The following is a 23,578-nucleotide window of genomic DNA, read 5'->3' as shown; positions in this document are numbered from 1 at the left end:
CCCACACTGTTGGGGTAAGCTATGTTCTTTAGCACAACTATATATCTTAATACACATCTTTGTGAGACTATCTATGGTGGGGGCTGGAGAAAGATGAAAACTCACTTATTTAGTTCTGCCATAGTTATCACATTATCTGATGCATACTTTCATAATTACCATGCCAAATAATCATCCCTATTTTGTAGATAGGAGGCTGATAATCAAAGAGGACAAATGCCTTACCCTGGCTTACAGGGCCAAACATGCAAGGCTAGGAGACAAACACAGACCTCCGTGACTCAGAATGCAGACAATTTGAGTCCTTCCCCTTAATCACGTGTCTACTTTGGTAGCCTACATTCTGAATCTTTAGCAAACATTAAAATGAGAAAGAAACAATGCCAAGCACTCAGCCTTTCTAGGTGGAGATTTATAAGGATGGACTTCAAGAAAACAAACCTGTATCTTCACAAAATGGAAAAAAAAAATCAGTGAATGTTCTTTAGTGTTAGAGTTATAACAGTTTTAACCCATTATATTTCCCTTTTCTGGAAATGAACAGACTAATAACTGCCTATGATTGCCTTGATCTCATATAGGTTTGAAAACAGTAGGGAAAATGAATGAGAAAAATAAATGTTAAGGATTCTATAGTTATCTAGTAAAATAATGTTTGTGGGATTATATGTAATTATAAATATAACAAATTAAAATATAAATTATATGTTTATATAAAATATAAGTTTATATTTATAAATGTTATACTTATGAATATACATATAACTTGTATTTACAAATAAATATTTAAAATATAAATATTTATGTATCATAATTTGTATTATAGTGACAAGTGATATAGGAGATAAAAAAATATTTAGGCAGATAGTGAGGGCAAAAGTCCTCAGCAGAGCTTCCCTTCTAACAAAAAGCAGCCCAAGAAATCATTTCTTTTCTAACAAAGAGCATCCTGAAAAATTGAGCTGTAGACATAAATAAGGGAGCTGGAAGATTGCACGTGGGGAATGCCAGCAGCTGCGCCAGTGAAAAGAGCTACCTGGGGGCCAGGCCTATTCACCATGGAAGCGCCATCTTCCCTTTTTTATTAGCATGGGTACAGTAAGAGAGAAATGGGCAACATGGTGCAGCTCAGGCAGAGAACCTGCCTGCTTAATAAAAGACTGGGTTGGGGGCTGCTAGAAATTCACACCCTGTGCAAACGGCACACCTGGTCCTAACCAGTTTTTCATGCCCTATGTAGATCAGACACTACCTCCCCACTGGCTCGTCTATAAAACCCTCTGCATTTCACCATGGATCTGGCAATCCATTTTTCCGAGACCCCTCTCTGTAGCAGATGGCTCTTCTTTCTTTTGCCTATTAAACTTCTGCTCTTAACCTCACTCTTTGTGTGTCTGCGTCCTTGGATCTCCACGGCCCTGGGACAATGAACCTCAGGTGTTACCCCAGACAATGAGGCCACTTCACAAGTGTTTCCATTTGTTGGACATTCACTGTTCACCACTTACTGTGGTAAGAGTTTTATACTCACCTGCTTGGTTCTTACTCCTGCAACAACCCTGAGACAAGGAACATCATTTGCATTTTAAATGCAACGTGATTACACTGCAGGTCCCAGCCAATCCCTTCTTAGCCCAGAGCACTCTGCCCATAGAGCACAACAGACCCCAGCTCACCCGAGCACCTGCAGGGCACACTCTGGGTGTCTCAGGGCCTCACAGAGAACCACCACCCCTGTGTGGTCCAAGGCGTTCAAGGTCAGGTTGAGCTGCTGCAGGGTCTTACTGCAGGTGAGAACAGAGGCGAGATCCTTACAGCAGGCGCTCGTTAACCCACATTCTTCCAACCTGCAATAAAAAGACACATGGTAAGAAGTGGCCCCAGCCTCAGGGTGGAGGTAGGATGGGATGTGAGCTAGACGTCTAGCTGAGGCACACCCCATTGCCTCAAGTGCAATCTCTCACAGTCCAGTGTTTACGACCTCAGATCACGCATCTGTGGGTAGGTGGTAAAAGTGGCCATAAGTGTCCATTCTTCTCTGTATCCCTGCCCACAGCAATGTGACTTTGCAGCTCATTCCACTAACAGTTAGAGTCTATTTCCGGCTTCATACCTTGCTTTGGATAATATAACATCTGAGACGGCTTCACACCTTGTTTTGGATAATATAACAATGGAAGCAAGGTTAGGAGAGTTCTGAGCCACCATTTTGGGTGTTTTTCTTCTTTGGAGATGGGGTTTCTGTCATCCCGGCTGAAGTGCAGCAGCATGACCATGGCTCACTGCAGCCTTGACCTCCTGGGTTCTAGCAATTTTCCTGCCTCAGCCTCCTGAGTAGCTGGGGCTACAGGCATGCACCACGCCTGCGGGCTAATTTTTGTGGAGATGGGGTTTCTGTCATCCCGGCTGAAGTGCAGTGGCATGATCATGGCTCACTGCAGCCTTGACCTCCTGGGTTCTAGCAATTTTCCTTCCTCAGCCTCCTGAGTAACTGGGGCTACAGGCATGCACCACGCCTGGCTAATTTTTATGGAGATGGGGTTTTACCATGTTGCCCAGCCTGTTCTTGAACTCCTAGCCTCAAGCTATTGGCTTGCCTCAGGCTCCTATAGTGCTGGGATTGCAGGACTAAGCTATCACACCTGGTGACTCGGATGTTTTCTATACTTCATCTCTTGAACTCCTGAGATGCTGCTATGGGCTCATTTCTGTCCTTGCCAAAATTTATATGTTGAAGTCCTAAACCCCAGTACCCCAAAATGTGATCATATTTGGATACAAGGTCTTTACAGAGGCAATTAAGCTAAAATGAGGACACTGGGGAGGCTCTAATCATATGACTGGTGTTCTTATAAGAGGAAATTTGGACACACACATAAAGGGAAGAGAACATGAAGACACAGTGAGAAGACAGATGGTTATCAACAAGACAAGGAGAAGGGCCTGGAGCAGATTCTCCCTCATGGCCTTCAGAAGGAGCCAACTCTGCTGACACTTTGATCTCAGACTTTCAGCCTCCATAACCGTGAAGTGATAAATTCATAATCTAAGCCACCCAGTCCATGGTACTTTTTAAACCCTGGCAAACTGATACAGATGCCATGTCAATGAGCCCAGGCCAACCAGTTAGATAATGAGACGTGGGCCAGTTACATCTGTCATCCCCAAGGGGACAGCCAACCCAGCCAGCCAACCTCCATACCATATAGCAAGGTCAACCCAAACCAGCCAATCCCTCAGTTAACCACAGCTTCCTAAGCACACCTGGCTGAGGTCAGTGACGCCTGCCCAGACAAGCAGAGCCAGCAGCAATCTAACTTCTCATTGCCTTAAGCCCTGAAGTTTTACACTGGTTCATGATGCAACCACAGCTAGCTGCTATGCGGTCCTGTTGGAGTTTTCATCTTTCTCTTTCTTCCCATCCATTTTCCGTCTTTGCCACTCATGAAAACATAACCAGGAGCTTGGCGATACCCACCCAAGAATCTCTAAGCGGCAATCCGGATGCGTCAGAGCCCGACACAACAGCTGCACGCCCACATCTCTGATTTCATTGCACCCAATTTGCAGAATCTTCAGGTTTTGATTGCTGATGAGAGCAGAGGCGAGGTCTTCACAGCCGGCAGCAGTGATAAAACATTTTACCAAACTGCAAAGGAGTAAGGGTACCATGCTTAAAGGCTATTACACCTCAGTCTAATATCAGGAAAAGAGACACCAAAGCACGACAGCCTTTGTCATTCATGTGGATAGGCACTGTCAGTCCTCCATATCCACAGATTCAACTAGTGGCAGATTGAAATTATTGAAGAATTAAAACAATAACACATAACACGCAACACTAAAAAACACAAATGAAAAAACCAATAGAGTATAACAACTTTTCACACAACATTTACGTTGTATTACATATCACAGTAACTTAGAGATGATTTACAGTATTATGGGAAGATGCCTGTACGTTATACGCAAACACTATAGGCCAGATGCGGTGGCTCATGCCTGTAATCCCAGCAGTTCGGGAGGCTGAGGTGGGTGGATCACCTGAGGTCAGAAGTTCGAGACCAGCCTGGCCAAAATGGTGAAACCCCCATCTCTACTAAAAAAAAAAAAAAAAAAAATTCAAAAAATTAGCCGGGCATGGCGATGGGTGCCTGTAGTCCCAGCTACCCAGGAGGTTGAGGCACGAGAATCACTTGAACTCGGGAAGCAGAGGTTGCAGTGAGCTGAGATCGCACCACTGCACTCCAGCCTGGGTGACAAAGTGAGAGACTGTCTCAAAACACACACTATGCCATTTTACATTAGGAACTTGAGCATCTACAGATTTTGGAATCCTCAGGGGAAATCTGTAGCCAACCTCTTATGGATATGGAGGGACAACTGAATCGTCTCAGCATCGTTTGTTGAAGGTCTATCCTCTCTCTGCACCAGTGATACGCTATTCCATGATGCAACATCTGAACACACGTGGATCAGTCTGTTTCTGAGATCTCTACTCTGTGTCTCTGGTCTGTCTGCTTATCCCTGTGTGAATATCATGCTTTTTAATTTCTAAAACTTTAGATGACACATTTAGAGCAAGGGCTCCTACATTATTTTTATTCGAGACGGAGTTTCACTCTTGTTGTCCAGGCTAGAATGCAACAGCACGATCTTGGCTCACTGCAACCTCTGCCTCACGGGTTCAGGTGATTCTCCTGCCTCAGCCTCCTGAGTAGCTGGTATTACAGGCACCCACCATAATACCCAGCTAATTTTGTTTTGTTTTGTTTTGTTTTTCAGTAGAGACAGGGTTTCACTATGTTGCTCAGGCTGGTCTTGAACTCCTGACCTCAGGTGATCCACCCGCCTCAGCCTCCCAAAGTGCTGAGATTACAGGCGTGAGCCACTGCGCCTGGCCCACTTTTTATATTTTAGGTGTTTCTTAGGTATTCTTGGCCTCTTGCAAATTCCATACACATTTTAAAATTTACTTTTCAAGTTCAACTCAATCACCAAACAAAAACATTGCATTTTCACTGGGATTTCATGAAAGCAAATGAATTCAACTTATAGAAAACTGACTTTTTAGATACTGAATATTTCAATCTTTGAATATAACATTCTGTTTTATACCATAATTTGATCATATTCTCTACAAAAGTCTCACATATATCACAGTAGCTATTTCTAGGTAATTTCTTTTTTATGTTACTGTAAAAGGTACTTTTATTTAATTCCACTAGCTTATTACTTCTTGTTGGTATACCAGTAACTGTTTTTGATATATTGTTTCAAGCAAGCTTGTTAGACTAATTCTGATAACTTAGCTACAGATTTTCTTGGATTTTTCTATGTACATTCAAATCATCTGTATAGAATTAGGTGTTTCTTCAAAGATTACAGGTTTAGTGTTTTTCTTACCTTGAAGCATTTGCTAAGATTTTCAGGACACTGTTGACTAGAAGTGATTATAGCCACCGTTCTTATCTTTTCCTTGATATTGAAGAGAAAGCTTTTCTCTCATCATCAGACAAATGTTTGCTTTAGATTTTTTTGAACATATTCTTTAGATCATCAAGGACGTTCCCAAATAGCTTTTCAAGAATTGTATGTCTTAATTCAAACTTTTCTGCATTTTAGATCATGATTTTTATTTTTAACCAGTAAAGTGATTTACATTGATTTTTTTTACTAATCTTTTTAATGTTAAAGCAACTTTACATTTTGGGGATAAGCCCAACTTAGTCATTATGTTTATTCTTTTAATACATTTATGGATTCTGCTTGCTAATATTCTGTTCAGTGTTTTTGCATTTTATGAATGACACTAGTCTTTAATTCTGCTTTCTTACAAAAATTGTAAGGATTATATTACAACCAATAAAATTCTTATTGGTTTCTGGCATCAAGATTATGCTAGCCACAAAAAATGGTGGGGAGTTTCTCCTCTTCTGATCCTGAAAAAGCTGATGTAAGAGTGGAATTATTTATTCTTTGAATGTCTGGTAAGAATCACCAACGAAGGCTTCTAAGCCTGGAATTTTCTATATAAAAAGATTTGACTGATTCATTTTTCTTTTCTCTTGAGTACATTTAAGTTATATTATTTCAGAAGCTTATTGAGTCTTGAAAATATCTAAATTTTCAAGTTTATTGTGTAAAGTTGCTCATATGTAATCTTTTTAATATCTGTAGCATCTGTAGTAATGTTTCTTTTCCCATTCTTGACATAGACCTGCATTCTTCAGTGTGATAGCCAGCCACGTGTGACCATTGAGCACTTGGAATGTAGTTTGTCTGAATCTAGATGTGCCATGGTATAAAATACATAGTGAACCTTAGAGAGTTAATACAAAAAAAGTAAAATCTCTCATTAGTAATTTTTTGTACTGATTACATATTGAAGTGATGTTTGATATATGGCTAAATAAACTATATTATTAAAATTAGTTTCAAATATTTACTTATAAAATTACTTTCAAATATTACATCATTTTTAATATGGCTACTTGAAAATTTAATATTACATGTGTGGCTTGCATTATATTCTATAGGATGGCATTAACAAAAATTGTTTTTGCCAAGAACCACCTTGCAGGTTTCTGATCTTTTCCATTGTGATTTTTGTTTCATAGGTTGCTGTCCTTATTTGTATTTCCTTCCATCCTTTACGGGGTTTATTTTACCATTAAAAAAACCCTTAAGTTCATTATTCTTTAGATTCCTTTTAAAACATATACATGCACTACAGCTCCATCTGAGTTTGTTGCAAAGTATATTCTTTTTTCATTTCAACATATGTTCTAATTTCCATTATGATTTATCTTAGATTCCTGGACTCTGTATGGGAAGTAATTATGTTCACCTTGTAAGATTTAAAGTTCAATTGAGTAGGAAGATAATTTAAAAATTAGCATGAACCAAATAATGAATCAAATAATACTTTGTCTTAAATTCTATTTTGTCTGATTCATACAGTTGTGTAAGCTTCCTTTTAATATTTGCATGGTCTTTTTATCTATCCTTTCATTTTCATCATTTCATTGAGGTAAAATTTACTTAAGATTAACTATATTAAAGTGAACAGTTCAGTGGCACTTACTACAGTTCACAATGTTGTACAACCACAACCTCACGTTTTAATAAGTAACTTATACACATTAGTTACGTTTTAATATGGCAATCTGTCTTTTAGCTGAAACATTTAATCTGTTTGTTTAATTACTAGCATATTTGAATTCAAATATATATCTTGTTTCATATTTTCTTACCTGTTCAATTTTTGTTTCCTTGTTCTTTTTTGGATCAGGAATTTTTAAATCATTCTGTCTCCTCTTTTCTGCTAATTTTTCACCTTAATTTACCCCTTTATATTTTGTTATGGCTGTTGTATATTTTTTCCATTAAATCTTCAAGATGGTATTATTTTTATACACAATCCACATTTTGTTTAGATTTATCCAGAGATCTACCCCTCTCTTTGCTCTATCTCTCTTCCATCTGGAATGATTTACTTCTGTCTAAGGAACAGTCTTTAGAATTACTTTTAGGAAGGATCTGGTGGTAAGAAACTTGGTATTTATTTGAAAATGTGTTTTTATCCTCATTCTTGATAGTTTTTGGTGGCTATAGAATTCTAGGTTGACAATCCACCCTCCCGTCTCCCCGCCATACTGAATATCTCACTGTACTGCCCTCTGGTTTCCACTATTACTCTTCACCCAAGTCTGTCTCCTTTCTTGTAGATATCACTTCCCCCCACCAGCTCCCAGCCCCTTGTTAAATCTTTACAGACCAACATCTTTATATCTGGTGTTCTGCAGTTTTCTCCACTATTTATCCTGTTAAGCGCTTATTTGGATGCTTGAATCTGAATTGGAATCTTTCATTGGTTACAGAAAAATTTCAGTCTTCTTAAAATATTTTCTCTTTCCGGGATTCCCAGTAAGTGTGTCAGAACGTCTTAATCATCTAAGTCTTATACGCTCTTCTATGATTTACCTATTTTTCTGTTTTCACGCTGCTTTCTAGGTAATTGTAACCTATCTTCCATTTTACTAATTTTTTCTTTAATTATGTCTAATCTACTATTCACCCCATATAGTCAGTTATTATATTTATAATTTCTAGTTGTATTATTTGCTCAATTTCATCTCCTTTTCCCTAAGATTCAAACCTGTTATTTTTCTGTAAACATAGTAAGTATAATAGCTTTATAGATAATTAGATAGTTTGGTAGCTGTTTGTATTTTGACTTGTCCTTGGCTCAATGAGCTTTATTTCCTTGTGGGTTGGGTTATTTTAACTGTGTGGTATTTACTGACCTTAAAAAATCCTTTTAGGAATAAGCTGAGGTCAAGGATCATGTCATCCTATTACCTACCTCCTGAGACGATTTGCTCTTGTTTCTTTCAGGCATCTGTTCAGTACTAGTTTAAGGTTATGTTGTGTTTTTTTAATACGTCTTAAGGAGTTTTGGATAGCCTTAAGTGCTATCTACTTAGCCTGCTACTTAAGAATATTTCTGTTTGGACTGGGCACGGTGGCTCATGCCTGTAATCCCAGCACTTTGGGAGGCCGAGGCGGGCGGATCACGAGGTCAGGAGATCGAGACCATCCTGGCTAGCACAGTGAAACCTCGTCTCTACTAAAAATACAAAAAAATTAGCCAGGCGTGGTGGTGGGTGCCTGCAGTCCCAGCTACTCGGGAGGCTGAGACGAGAATGGCATGAACCCGGGAGGCAGCACTTGCAGTGAGCCGAGATTGTGCCACTGTACTTCAGCGTGGGCTGACAGAGTGAGACTCTTCTGTCTCCAAAAAAAAAAAAAAAAGAAAAAAAAAAGAATATTTCTGTTTAGCTTCTAGATGCTTTTAAATTTTTTCTTAATATTGTATCTGATGTTTTTGGTGTCTTTCAGTGCCAATGTTTGGCCCAGATAGCCTAACACACTATTGGGAGAGAAAGAATGCATCTGGTGTTTTTGTTATGTTATTTAACATACTCTTCAATTGAGGAATACAAAATCCTAAACTGATTTCCTAATGGATTAGGTAAAAATCACGCTGCCAGATTTCAGAAGCCTCTGTATTTTTCAGGGAAAATACATAACAACATGTTATCCTAACTGGTAATTCTAAAAACACTGCCATCGCCACTACAGGGGTTACCCAGATATTTCTCTATTTGATAACATGAAATTAAGTCTTTTCACCATCTCCTTTCTGGCTGATCTCATGCTACCCTTTATCTTCTTCTAAAGCATTCTCTGTTACACACATTAATTCTCACGTGTATTTCTGGATCTCCCACCTTCACGTTTTACCCTTCTACCTGGAATTTTGGCTTTATTTTTGCACCTGATGAAGTGCATTCATTTTGTAGAACACACACCAAATATCATCTTCGCCATGAAATTGCCCCTCAGGTCCCGACCTAATTCCGGCTCTCTCAGTCCTCTACCTATATGCCACTGGAGAACTATGTGCAACATATTAAATCCATGCCACAGAAGTCAGGGTGCTGATTTGTTTACATGAACGTCTCGACAAGAATCTGAAGCAAGTATTTTTTAAACTTTCACACGCCCAGGCACAGACACTACGGCCTTCCTCAATTCCAGATGCCCCATTCTCAGCAGTGCATGCCCTTGAAAAGACAGCTTGGTCTTCAAAGAAACAGCAAAAAGCCTACCACAGCGAATCCAGGCAGCAGTCCGGATGTTTCAAGGCCTCGCAGAGAGTTTTCAGTCCTTCGTCCTTCAGGACATTGGCACCGAGGTCTAGATAGCGCACGCTCTTGTTACGCAGAAGCATTTCAGAGATGTATTCGCAGCATTGCTCGCTGAGGTGGCAGAAAGCCAACCTATGGGGACAAAAACACGAGAAGGAGAGTGAAGAGGGACGTGGTGTCTCAGGGAGATTTGCTTAATTTCACATTCAGGGTAATATTTCTATAATCTGACAAACTCCCCAACTGAGATGAATTTCTGGATTATCTGAAAACACCTCCTCTCATTTATTCTTTTGAGATGGAGTTTTGCTGTCGTTGCCCGGGCTGGAGTGCAACGGCGCAATCTCGGCTCACTGCAACCTCCACCTCCCAGGTTCAAGTGATTCTCTTGCCTTAGCCTCCCAGGTAGCTGAGATTACAGGCACCCACAACCACACCTCGCTAATTTTTGCATTTTTAGTAGAGACAGGGTTTCACCATGTTAGCCAGGCTGGTCTCGAACTCCGGTGATCTGCCCGCCTCGGCCTCCCAAAGTGCTGGGATTACAAGGCGTGAGCCACCGCGTCCGGCCCTCTTATTTCTTCTTACTTGCATGATAGAATTAGAAAATAAGAGGGTAACGCAGAAGGAAAAAGTATCGTGTAATACGTCATAGCTAATACTCTAACAGGGCTTTAATTTTGGTTCTAATTCTTCATCTGATGATGTCCTTGGACAAGACATGGACCTTCTGGGACTGCTCCCTCATGGACTGGTAAAGTGTATTGATTACCTCATGTGTAGAATCCTCAACTTTTTCAATTTCATTATTCTTTAAAATCACAGTAGGTTCAAAACTTTTTTTTTTTTTTTTTGGAGACAGGGTCTGGCTCTGTCACCTAGGCTGGAGTGCAGTGACATGATCACAGCTCACTGCAGCCTCTACCTCCCTGGCTCAAGGGATCCTCCCACCTCAGCACCTCAGTCTTCTGAGTAGCTGAGACTACAGGTGTGTGCCACCACACCAAGCTAATTTTTGTATTTTTTTTGTCAAGAAAGGGTTTCGTCATGTTGCCCAGGCTGGTCTTGAACTCCTGGGCTCAAACAATTCACCTGCCTTGGCGTCCCAAAGTGTTGGGAATATAGGTGTGAGCCTCCAATCCCAGCCAGTTTATGAATTTTTTTTTTTTAAGGATCCATGTTGACTTCGAAAAAAAAGTGTGGAGTAGAGAAAAACAAAAGCAGAGGGTGCAAGCTAGTGATGAATGACCCACATATGGCCTACGGATATTTAAATTTCCTGGCACTTTTATGTTTAACAAAATCAGTTGGCAATATATAACCATCAGTAAAATTGTATGTAAAATCTAGATTTCAACCTCTGCTGAAAACTGGGATATCTGGCAATAATGAGCCACATTCCCACATGGAAATCCAACAGGCTAGGACAGAACGGGCAACTGCTTCCTGTTGACAGACACAAGATCTGCATTTCCACGGGGGCCTCACCCAGCTTGCTTCTCTCATGGATCTCAATTTTCTGGCATATCCAGGCATTTGTGGACTTTGTTGTTTTTTGTTTTTTTTTGGTTTATTTTTTGTTTTTTTTGAGACAGTCTTGCTCTTTCACCCAGGCTGAAGTGTGGTGGTGCAATCTCGGCTCACTGCAACCTCTGCCTCCCAGGTTCAAGCGATTCTCCAGCCTCAGCTTCCCTCGAGAGTAGCTGGGACTACAGGCGTGCACCACCAAGCCCAGCTAATTTTTGTATTTTGTATTTTTAGTAGAGACGGGGTTTCACCAACTCACGGAGTCTACCAACTTCCATCTGGGTTCCCCTTCCTGAACTGCATCCTGAAATCTCTCTCCAGATAGTTACCTGGGACAATTCTAGGACTCACCTGTTTGTCCCTTATCACTCAGGCACCACTGTCCTTCATTGCCTGATGTCTGAAGTCTTAAACAGTTGTTTTATTTAGTTGGTTATTTTTGGTTGTTTTAGGTGGGAGGTTAAGTCCTGTCCCTGTCCCTCTATTTTAGCTCGAGGTATAAATCCTCTCATTTTCTTGACAATTTCAGAATACTCTTACTTTCATGTTGTTCATATTTCAAAATGCCCAAAAGTATAAAGAGGGAAAAATCTCCATCCTCCCCTATCTCCCAGCTTCTCAGTTCTATTTCTCACAGGCAGCCTATATTATAATACTATTTCTTCCAATGATATTTGTGTATTAAAAAAACAGACACACTCGAGACCAGCCTGACCAACGTGGAGAAACCCCATCTCTACTAAAAATACAAAATTAGCCAGGCATGGTGGTGCATGCCTGTAATCTCAGCTACTTGGGAGACTGAGGCAGGGGAATTGCTTGAACCCAGGAGGCAGAGGTTGCGATAAGCCAAGATCATGCCACTGCACTCTAGCCTGGGCAACAAGAGCAAAACTCAAAACGCAAAAAAAAAAAAAAAAAAAAGACACAAATGCATATATATTCTCCTGTCCTCTCCCCTTTTGTATAAGTATCACCTAAAGATATTAGAATTCCATTAATGGGTAAATCAACTGGCCTTTAACACTTACTCATCTGTCTTCCTTCTGTGTTTCACATACCCTAAAACTGGCTTGAATAGCCTCTTCTCATCCTATTACTGCAAGAACATCACATGTATTATAGTATTAACTGGGGTCAAGAGGCCCATAGACATTTTTCCCCGCTACTGTCCTGAGTACCCACCAAGTCTATTCTACATGCTCGAAATAACCGTTATCAACACGGGAAGTACCATGCGTGTTGCAGGTGCATTAACCCAACCTAACAGCTTTGAAACGTAGTACGTGTTCTGTATAGACAGTCTCACTTGATAGCCATAAGACCTCTAAGACAGGATTTTCCTCTGCTTCAAAGTTAAATATTTTGCTTAAGAAGACAGTGTATACGTGGTAAATCCTGAACTAGAACTCAAGTCTTTTCTGATTCTTAAGCGTAAGCTTTTAAACCTCTGCTATGTGGCCTCCATCAATGAGCAGACTGTCATCAATAGGCCCAGGTTTGAACCGCCGCCATGGCCCTCCACAGTAGGCACCCCCAACATCCACTCACATCAGGTATACCAGGACCGTGTCTGGGCTGCACAGGGCTTCACACAAAAGCGGCACGCCTGTGTCTAACTGGTTGCAGGATACATTCAGATACGTCAGCTTCTTGTTGTTGGTTAGAAGGCCAGCAAGGACTTCACAATCAATGGGTGAGAGGTGACAATTTACCAGCCTGCAGGAAAGGGAAAATGTCACATTCTGTTGGTTTCTAATTCCTGGACTCATTCCTCTTGCCAATCCTATCAGAGTCGGGAAGCCCACATTTGCTGTCCTTGAGAGGCTCACTGCCTCCCAACCCTGTTCTTGATCCCTGTCAACCCAGTCTCTGGGGTACAGAGACAGCCAACCTGAGACACACCGTCTCAGTTATATGCATGCTTGGCTTATGGTCTCTGGGGTACAGAGACAGCCAACCTGAGACACAGTCTCAGTTATATGCCTGCTTGGCTTACGGTCTCTGGGGTACAGAGACAGCCAACCTAAGATGCACCGTCTCAGTTATACGTATGCTTGGCTTATGGTCTCTGGGGTACAGAGACAGCCAACCTGAGACGCACAGTCTCAGTTATATGCATGCTTGGCTTACAGTCTCTGGGGTACACAGACAGCCAACCTGAGATGCACCGTCTCAGTTATACGTATGCTTGGCTTATGGTCTCTGGGGTACAGAGACAGCCAACCTGAGACACACAGTCTCAGTTACATGCATGCTTGGCTTACAGTCTCTAGGGTACAGAGACAGCCAACCTGAGACACAGTCTCAGTTACATGCGCGCTTGCCTTACGGTCTCTGGGGTACAGAGACAGCCAATCTGAGACGCACCATCTGTTATATGCATGCTTGACTTATGGCCTTCGGGGTACAGAGACAGCCAACCTGATATGCACCATCTCAGTTATATGCATGCTTGGCTTATGGTCTCTGGGGTACAGAGACAGCCAACCTGAGATGCACAGTGTCAGTTATATGCATGCTTGGCTTAGCCTCCCCTAGTAACTTATCTCACTGCACTTGGAGAAAATCCCAAAATATACAACATGATCCACAAGGGTCCTACCCATTCCCAAGTCCCCATGTCCCAGCCACCCTGGTTCTTTTTCAGTTGCTTGACAACACAGGTTTCATTCTCTAAGGTATTATTCACGTTTGATCCTCCCCAAACTCGTCTCTAGTGGCTCCTTTACCGAACTTGGGCTATTTTGCATGTGTGCCCCCCAAGTGGAATGCTCTTTTTCTGGCCTGTGGTTAGATACATCTTTATCATTCAGGTCTCTGCTCAAGTAATATCTCCTCAAAGAACATGGAAGAAGCCTTAAACCCGAGTCCCCTAGGACTCCTTTTTCGGTGGCTTGAGTTGATTTGTGTTGCCTCACAACTGTGTGGTTTAACTGTGTGGTTTTCTATTACCTCAACCACTCTCCTTACCTCTGGTTGCCGCAAAAAATAAACTAAGCTCAGAGACAACAGAATAAAGATGAAAGCCATTATGGGAGTTGTCCAGAAATAAACGTGGAATTGGCAAGTCACCGAGTCCATGGCTCCTCACACCTCTGCAGCAGGGCTCTGAGGCCATGCATGCTTTTAATGTTGTTTCTAGATTTAAGATATAGGTTGGTGCGGCCAGGCGTGGTGGCTCAAGCCTGTAATCCCAGCACTTTGGGAGGCCAAGGAGGGTGGATCACGAGGTCAAGAGATCAAGACCATCCTGACCAGCATGGTGAAACCCCGTCTCTACTAAAAATACAAAAATTAGCTGGGCATGGTGGTGGGCACCTGTAGTCCCAGCTACTCGGGAGGCTGAGGCAGAAGAATCACTTGAACCCAGGAGGCGGAGGTTTTAGTGAACTGAGATTGTACCACTGCACTCCAGCCTGGGTGACAGAGTGAGACTCATCTCAAATTTGGGGGAAAAAAAAAGAAAAGAAAAGAAAACAAAGAAGTTAATCTTAATGAACTTGGGTTAGGCAATGGTTTCGTAGCAATTGCACCAAAAGCACAAGAGACAAAAGAAAAAAATAAAGTGCATCTCATCAGATTAGAAGCTTTTGTGCTTCAAAGGACACCATTAAGAAAGTGAAACGACAACTCACAGAATGGCAAAAAATATTCACAAAGTATGTCTCGTATATAACTTGTAATCAGAAAATATAAAGAACACTTACAACTCGACAAAAAGGCAAAAAATCCAATTAAAAATGTGCAAAGGTGTTGCCAACAACCATATGAAAAAATGCTCATTAATCATTAGAAAAATGCACATCAAAACTGCAATGAGATACCATCTCACACGGTCAGAATGGCTATCATTAAAAAGTCAAGAAATAATATATGCTGGTGAGGTTGCAGAGAAAAGTGTACACTTACACATTTTTATAGGAATGTAAATTAGTTCAGCCATTATGGAAAGCAGTTGGGCAATTTCTGAAAGAACTTCAAACACAACTACCATCAACCCAGCAATCCCATTATTGGGTATATACCCAAAGGAATATAAATCATTGTACTATAAAGACACATGCACTTGTATGCTCATCACAGCACTATTCACCTAAATACCCATCGACAGTGGGCTAGATAAAGAAAATGTGATACATATACACAATGGAATACTATGCAGCCATAAAAAAGAGTAAGATGATGTCCTTTGTAGCAACATGGATGGAGCTGGAGGCCATTACCCTTAGCAAACTAACACAGGAACATAAATCCAAATATCACATGTTCTCACTTATAAGTGGACACTAAACACTGAATACACATAGACATGAAGAAAAGAACAACAGACACCAGGGCCTACTTGAGAGCAGAGGGTGGGAAGAAGGTGAGGAAGAAAAATCTACCTATCAGGTACTATGCTTATTAACGGGTGACAAAATAATTTGTACACCAAACCTCTGTGACATGCAATTTACTTTTATAATAAACCTGTACCCCTGAATGTAAAATACAAGTTTTTAAAAATGTTTAAATGTTAAAATGTTTAAATGTTTAAAAACCTGTACCCCTGAATGTAAAATAAAAGTTTTTAAAAATGTGCGAAGGACTTGAATATATATTTCTCCAAAGAAGACATAGAAATGATCAAAAAGCACAGGAAAAGATGCTCATCATCATTAGTCATTCAGGAAAAGCAAATCAAAACCACAATGAGATGCTCCTTCACATCTACTAGGATGGGTATAATAAAAAATAAGTAAATATAAGTAATAATAAAATATAAGTAAATAAGTAAAAAATAAGCAAAGATGTGGAGAAATTAGAACTCTCATACATTGCTGGTAGGAATACAGAATTGCGCAGTCACTGAGGAAAATAACTTGGTGGTTTCTCTAACAGTTAAATATGGATTTACTATATGACCTAGCAAGTCTACTCCTGGTTACAAGTCCAAAAGGATTGAAAGCAGGTGTTCAAACATGAGTGTTCATAGAGCACTATTCAGAAAAGCTAAAAGGTGGTAACAACCCAAGTGTTCATCACTAGAGGACTAGAAGAACAAAATGGGGAATATCTATACAGTGGAATACTATTTAGCCAAGAAAAGGAATGAAGTACTGATACATGATACAATTTGGATAAACCTTGAAAACATTTTGCTAAGTGAAAGTAAGCCATTCGCAAAATACCACATGTGATTCAACTTACATGAGATGCCTAGGATAGGAAAATCCAATAGGACTGAAAGTATGTTAGTAATTCCCAGGGACCAGAGAGATAAGGGAGTGAGGAGTGAATGCTAATGGGTATGGGGTTTCTTTCTGAGGTAATGAGAACATTCTAAAATCAGTCATGATGGTTGTACTTCCTCATGAATATATATGAGGATCACTAAACTGTACATTTTAAAGCATAGTTATACTTTAAAAGTATTTCTTAAAGTATATGAAGTACATACTTTAAAAGTATATGTTTTGTGGCATGTGGATATCACAATAAAGTTGTTATTTTTTAAAAAAGGGTTTGGGTCTTTTTGTGTTCGGTTGACGCAAGCTCAGAAAAACGGCCAACAAAGACTAGTATAGAGAAGTATTTGAATGTGTGGGTACCAATGAAGGTAAGTAGAGGGTAAGTATTTAGAGGAAACCCTTATTTAATTGCAAAAATAAAAATGCTTGAATTAAAACATATATACTGGAAAGTACACACAATGGTTAAGTGCCAGCCAATGCACTGTTGTGAATTTAAGGCACTTGAGTTACCAGTATCCAGGTCAAGAAACAGAGCAGGTTCATCATTCTCCTGTACCCCTTTCCTTCACTATCTTAACAAAAGTAACCACTGTCTGATATGGTTCAGCTGTGTCCCTACCCAACCCACATGTCGAACTGTAATCCCAGTGTTGGAGGAGGGGCCTGGGGGGTGACGGAATCATGGGGGTGGTTTCCAGTGATTTAGCACCATCCCCTAGAGCTGTTCCTGTGACAGACTCCTCACGTGACCTGGTTGCTTGGAAGTGTGTAGCGCCTCCCTCTTCTCTCTTCTTCCTGCTCCCCCATGTAAGACGTGCCTGCTTTCCCTTTGCCTTCTGCCACCATTGTAAGTTTCCTGAGGCCTCCCCAGAAGCAGAAGCCTGTACATCCTTCAGAACCGTAAGCCAATTACACCTCTTTTATTTATAAATTACCCAGTCTCAGGTATGTCTTTATAGCAGCGCGAGAATGTAGGAATACACTGCTCGAACCTCCAACACCAGAGCCTTGTCCATCTTTGAACTTTACAGGAATAAAGCCATAGGATGTACTCTTGAGTCTGGCTCATTGCCATCAACAATGTCTGAGATTTGTCCAGATTTTTGCATATGACCGAGAGTGTTCTTTCTCATGGAACAGGAGCATGTAACCACAGGTTTCTTATCTAACTTACTGTCAGTGGTATTTCCACTTCTCAGAGATTATAAACACCTGCTGGGAATGCTTTAGTGCCTGTCTTTCAGCAAACTGAGACAGGTCCCTCTGTCGAATGTGCACCTCCAGGTGGAATTATTGGGTTACATAATCTGCCAGAATCCATGAAGGCTGAATACACACAGTTTTCCAAAATGGCTACGTCAATTGGGAAACTTTAACTTCCCTATCCAAGTTCTCAGGAAACTAAGTTTGCATACAAATCATAGAAGGAAAAAGTGGATGTCTTAAAATATGCAGCCCCTCCCCCTAATACAAAAAGAAATACATAGTCTTCTCTGAAACCCAATCAGTGGTCTCAATAAACAGAAACTTAGCTATAGTCTTCTCTGAAACCCAATCAGTGGTCTCAATAAACGGAGACTTACGCTATAGTCTTCTCTGAAAGCCAATCAGTGGTCTCAATAAATGGAGACTTATGCTATAGTCTTCTCTGAAACCCAATCAGTGGTCTCAATAAACGGAGACTTACGCTATAGTCTTCTCTGAAAGCCAATCAGTGGTCTCAATAAACGGAGACTTACGCTACAGTCTTCTCTGAAACCCAATCAGTGGTCTCAATAAACAGAGACTTACGCTAGCTCTTTGACGTTGCCTGCTGGGTAGTTCAAGGCATCACAGAGGGACCTGATGTCATCACGAGAGAGTTTCGTGAGGGTGAAGCTCAGGTATTTCAAGTCTGGCTGATAAAAGAGCACCTCAAAGAGCAGAACACTCTGGCCAGAAAAGGAAACGTTATTTATTCTGCAAAAACAAAGAAAATTTTGGATGAGTTTCACCTAATGGGAGCACAGCCTGCACACCTGTGTTTGTCTCTCATCATCCATCATGAACTCATTCTCTGATTTCACAGCCCAATGACATAGCTCAGTGGTTCTCAACTTGAGAGATTTTGCCCCCACAAGGGACAGCTGGCAGTGTCTGGACACTATTTTGGTTATCTGGACAAGGGGATGCTATTAGGATCTAGAGGGTAGAGACCAGGGATGCATCTTAACACCCTACAACGCACAGAACAACCCCTATGACGACGAATGATCTGCATGAGATGTCTGTAAGTGCTGAGGTTGAGCAACTGCTCTGGATGTTAATTCTTTGCTTATGCGGTTAGCCTCGACTGAAAGCTAGAGGTGAGATGAATAGGTCATCTCCGTGACATACTCGAGTCGAAGTCGATTCTCGACTCACCCAAGCTTCTGAAGGCGACAGCTGGGATGCCTCAGCTGGTTACACCAGGTCACAAAGGTCGACTCGCTGAGGGTGCTGTCCTGCACCTGGAGCTCTCTGAGGTGCCCGCTGGTGGTGAGCACAGAGCAGATGTGATGCCAACAGACGAGGCTGTAATCCGACCTGTGGTCAAGAAAGGACGAGCTTTCCACGGGCAGGCGGTCAACACGAGCCACTTGTAACACATATACGCACTACGCTGTCTTCTCAAACAGAAGACGTCTGAGGCAGAGCCTCCCTCAGTCAGAAGGAATGGGACCCTTCAGGTAAGTCACCTTATGTTAGTGGTTCTCAACCTGGGGTGACGTTTCCCCCCAGGGGACATTTGGGGATGTCTAGAGGCCTTTTTGGATGTTAGAGCTTAAGGGAGGGGTGCTTCTGGCATCTAGTGAGTACAGACCAGGGATGTTTCTGAACATCCTACAATGCACAGGAGAGCCCCCCACTGTAACAGGAGAGCCAGCCCCCAAAACATCACCAGTGCCAAGGCTGAGAAACCCTGTCTCACATCCAAAATAGGTTTATTTTTTGAGATGGAGTTTCACTCTTGTTGCCCAGGCTGGAGTGCAATGGCACAATCTTGGCTCACTGCAACCTCTACCTCCCAGGTTCAAGCGATTCTCCTGCCTCAGCCTCCTGAGTAGCTGGGATTACAGGTGCGTGCCACCATGCCTGGCTAATTTTTGTATTTTTAGTAGAGACGGGGTTTCGCCATGTTGGTCAGGCTGGTTTACAGTAAAAGATGAGGCAGCACAGCCCAGCCATTAAGTCGACATCTTCAGCCTAGGCTCAGCCCTAAAACTCTCCATGTCCTAAATATAGGATCCTGGCAGCTCACTTGACTTCTTTGCCCCAGTTTCCTCACCTGTAACAGGATAATAGGATCCACCTCATATGATTCTTTTGGTTTTTGAGATGGGGTCTTGCTCTATTGCCCAGGCTGGGTTATACAGTGGCACGATCATGGCTCACTGCAGTCTCTTACTTCTGGGCTAAAGCAAGCAATCCTCCTGCTTCAGCCTCCCTCAAGTAGCTGTGCCACAGGCACATGCCACCACACCTGGCTAATTAAAAAAAAAAATTTTGTAGAAGTGGGGTCCTGCTATTTTTCCCAGGCTGGTCTTAGCCCCCTGGCTTCAAGCATCCTCCTGCTCAGCTTCTCAAAGTGTTGGGGTTATAGGCATGAGCCGTAAGTTAAAATTTATATGATTTGGCCGGGCGCGGTGGCTCACGCCTGTCATCCCAGCACTTTGAGAGGCCGAGGTGGGCAGATCACGAGGTCAGGAGATCGAGACCATCCTGGCCAACACGGTGAAACCCCGTCTCTACTAAAAACACAAAAAATTAGCTGGGTGTGGTGGCGGGCCCCTGTAGTCCCAGCTATTCGGGAGGCTGAGGCAGGAGAATGGTGTGAACCCGGGAGGCGGAGCTTGCAGTGAGCCGAGATCTCGCCACTGCACTCCAGCCTGGGTGACAAAGCAAGACTCCATTTCAGAAAAAAAAAAAAAAAGAAGAAGAAGAAAATTTGTATGATTTGTGTGTGTGTTTTTTTTTTTTTTTTGGAGATGAGAGTCTCACTGTCACCCAGCCTGGAGGGCAGTGGTGCGATCTCAGCTCACTGCAACTTCTGCCTCCTGGGCTCAAGTGATTCTCCGGCCTCAGCCTCCCAAGTAGCTGGGATTACAGGTGTGCGCTACATACCCGGCTAATTTTTGTATTTTTAGTGGAGACAAGGTGTCACCATGTTGGTCAGGCTAGTCTCGAACTCCTGACCTTAAGTGATCCACCTGCCTCAGCCTCCCACAGTAGTAGGGTTACAGGCATGAGCCACCACACCTGGGCTGTATGATTTTTTAGACTAAGTTTTCAAAGGTAACTTGCAGCTGAGAGGTCAAGACACAGTGAGTGTGGTGCTACGGAAAAATATCGATTATAGTACTGATCAGCTAATACTCGAGAAAGTAGGAAACACTCTTCACACAGGTCCTCATATTCACTCCTCACGATACAATTATTATTCCCACTTCTGTAATGGGGCCACTGCAGCCACAAAAGGGCAAGGCTCACAGACAAAGTCATAGAGCTCCTAAAATGTCGGGCCAGGATGTGAGCTGACGTTTTGTGGTAGAAAAAGTGAGTTTCTAACCATGATCCTATATTAAACACTCCATCAGCAAAACCCACTTGGGAATACAGACAGATTCTGAGAAGAGAGAAAAAGTCATAGGATGGACTCACGTAGAGCTGTGTTCATCCTCTTTCTTAAAGACATTTTGAACGGAAAAACAGAGTTTCCTCAAGCTGGAGCAGTATTTTAAGCAGTAGGCAGAAACCACCAAGTCCACGTTGTCAATAATATGAAAGTTAGCTTCTTGGAGGAGGTTCACTGCCTGCTTCACAAAGGCAGGATCCTGCATTTCAAAGAGACAGTAAAATATCGCCAAGGAATCCACCTGTCCCTGAGGATTGCCACGCTCCCCTAAGCTCTTCAGGCACTGGTGAAATTGCTGCTTTATCTCTTGGGACAGTTGGAAGCCAAAAAACGCATCCAGTTTTTCTTGTTCCTTTTTATTTAAAAGGCCAGTTAGAAAACACCCCAAAAAAATCCAATGTGCTCTCCTTGCTTTTTCAAAATTGGCAACTAGCAATTCCTGTACACATCTCACAGCTGGGTGAGGATGATCAAGGTGGCTCTTGAGCAAATAGAACAAGGCAGCACAGAACTCCTGGATACACACGTGGAGGAACACGTAGGAGCTCTCACGCTCCCCGTACTTCAGAAGTATCTTGGTGCCCAGCAGCGCAGGGATGTCAGCATCAACAACCCCATTTCTCTGGAGGTCGTCTTCACAAAACTCAAATGTGTCTGTCCACATGCCCTCTGCAGCCAGGGAGCACAGGGCCTTCAGCTGGTGCTGGCTTTGCGGAGTCGGGCCCTGGGCACCCTCGGGTGTGAACAGGTTAAAGACGAAAGAGGAGTACACAGAGGTAGTGCTCTGGCAGGTCAGGACCAGGTCTTTTCCTTTCTGCATCTCTTGCTTCAGACTAGTACACAGGATCCAGCAGAGGAGCGGGATTTGGCATATGGAAAACAGCTGTTCACTTTCTCTTACAAGACTGAAGGCTTCCATGGCTCTTTTCGGGTCTTTGAAGAAACAGCAGAAATACACTAACCTATCACTCTCGTTGAATCCCCGGGGCTGGTAGATTTCTGAGATCGTCACCAGATCCCGGAGCTCCTTCGGGCACTCGGGTTTGACGGCGATGAGCAGGGAGGCCTCCGGGAGCATCTTCCTCCTCAGCAAACTGCTCAGAAGCACCTGCACCGGCCGTTTCTCCATCAAGTCACCACACAGATCTGAATCGGGTTCGTTCAAGCCGCCCTGCAGCTCTTCGAAGCTGTCGATGACGAACAAGAGTCTCTCCGGTTGAGACACGATCTCTGTTATAGGAGCAGCAGGGTCAGGCCACTCTCTGGAAATCAAGTCAGCCAAACTCGTTGGCGGCAACTCCCTCAGTTCTCTGCAGCAGAAATAGAACGTGTACAGGAACCTATCCCGAAAGATCTTGTTGTCCGACCAGGCCATCATCAGCTTCATCAGGAGTGTCGTTTTTCCAATTCCTTGTGGTCCTTGAATGATCACTGTACGTGGCTGTTTCCAAGTTTCCTTGGGAGCAAAAAGGCGGTCCAAATGGTCACATTCTTCTTGCTTGACTTCCTCCTCAAAGTATAGGTGAATCTCAGTGACAGACTTGCTGGACCATAAGCGGCTGAATTTCTGCTTTGCGTGAGCTTGATAGGTCTTTGTGTATCCTGAGTCAGTGAGGGCAAGAGGAGAGAAAACCCACAAAGTTAAGCATTCCTGCATATATTCTTTGCCCCTGACATTTTTTTCTTCTCAGCATGTATCTTTCCAGGGGTCTACACACTGTGGCCCCCAGGCCAAACCTGGTCAGTCTCCTCTTGTAAATAAAGTTTCATTAGAACTCACTACACCATTCACGGGTATATTGTCTACAGGAGCCTTCCTGATTGAATAGCAGAGCTGAACAGCTGTGAGAGACCGTATGACTCACAAAGCCTAAAATGGAAACCATATGGTCCTCTACACAAAAAGGTTGACAACTTCTGCTTTCAATAGACACACACACACACACACACACACATTCATTGCTACTATGTAAAGTTTGATAACTTCTACTTTCAATAGACACATACACAGGTATTCATTGCTACTATGATAGCAAAATAACTGGAAAATAGCTATATGACTATCAAGACCAGTTAAATAATTTATGAAACACAAGCTATTATACAAATATTAAAAGTATGGAATAATCTCTTCATATGGATAAATAACAGGACAGTGTCTATAGCATGTACTCAATTTGCATAAACAAGGGATTTAGATACACACATAGGTTTCACATATAGGGACTAGATCTGAAAGTCCACCTAAGAAGGACCCGACCTAGGCTGTTGCCTCCAGAAGAGAGAGGAGATGCAGTAGAGAGGATAGAATGGCACCTGACATCCATTCCAACTTTATGCCAGTGAGCTTTCTTTCAATGGCAGAATTCTCAAAAGAAAAGCCAATCAAAAAATCCAACAACAGGCCGGGGTGGTGGTTCATGCCTGTAATCCCAGAACTTTGG

At 42.3% G+C, this 23,578-nt stretch overlaps 1 protein-coding gene across 6 annotated transcripts in view; it reads right to left on the bottom strand.

Annotated features, from left to right (window-relative positions):
* The window catches only part of NLRP4 (NLR family pyrin domain containing 4), a 43,528-nt gene that overhangs the window by 1,227 nt on the left and 18,723 nt on the right, over positions 1-23,578 (bottom strand). For 3 of the 6 annotated variants that reach the window (XM_055370646.1, XM_055370645.1, XM_055370644.2), the window contains 7 exons: positions 21,161-22,736; positions 18,884-19,045; positions 18,272-18,439; positions 12,795-12,962; positions 9,678-9,848; positions 3,479-3,649; positions 1,677-1,847 (listed from right to left, as the gene is read on the bottom strand). In XM_055370646.1, the coding sequence (XP_055226621.1) occupies positions 1,677-1,847; positions 3,479-3,649; positions 9,678-9,848; positions 12,795-12,962; positions 18,272-18,439; positions 18,884-19,045; positions 21,161-22,736 (2,587 nt within the window). The remainder of the gene's footprint in view (positions 1-1,676; positions 1,848-3,478; positions 3,650-9,677; positions 9,849-12,794; positions 12,963-18,271; positions 18,440-18,883; positions 19,046-21,160; positions 22,737-23,578) is intronic. The other 3 variants (XM_055370648.1, XM_055370649.1, XM_055370647.1) reach the window with 1 other exon arrangement.

The sequence above is a fragment of the Gorilla gorilla genome, chromosome 20 (genome assembly GCF_029281585.2).
Source record: "Gorilla gorilla gorilla isolate KB3781 chromosome 20, NHGRI_mGorGor1-v2.1_pri, whole genome shotgun sequence".
Lineage (NCBI taxonomy): Eukaryota > Metazoa > Chordata > Mammalia > Primates > Hominidae > Gorilla > Gorilla gorilla.
Note: the sequence above shows the minus strand (reverse complement) of the source record. Positions and strands in the feature narration are given on the sequence as shown.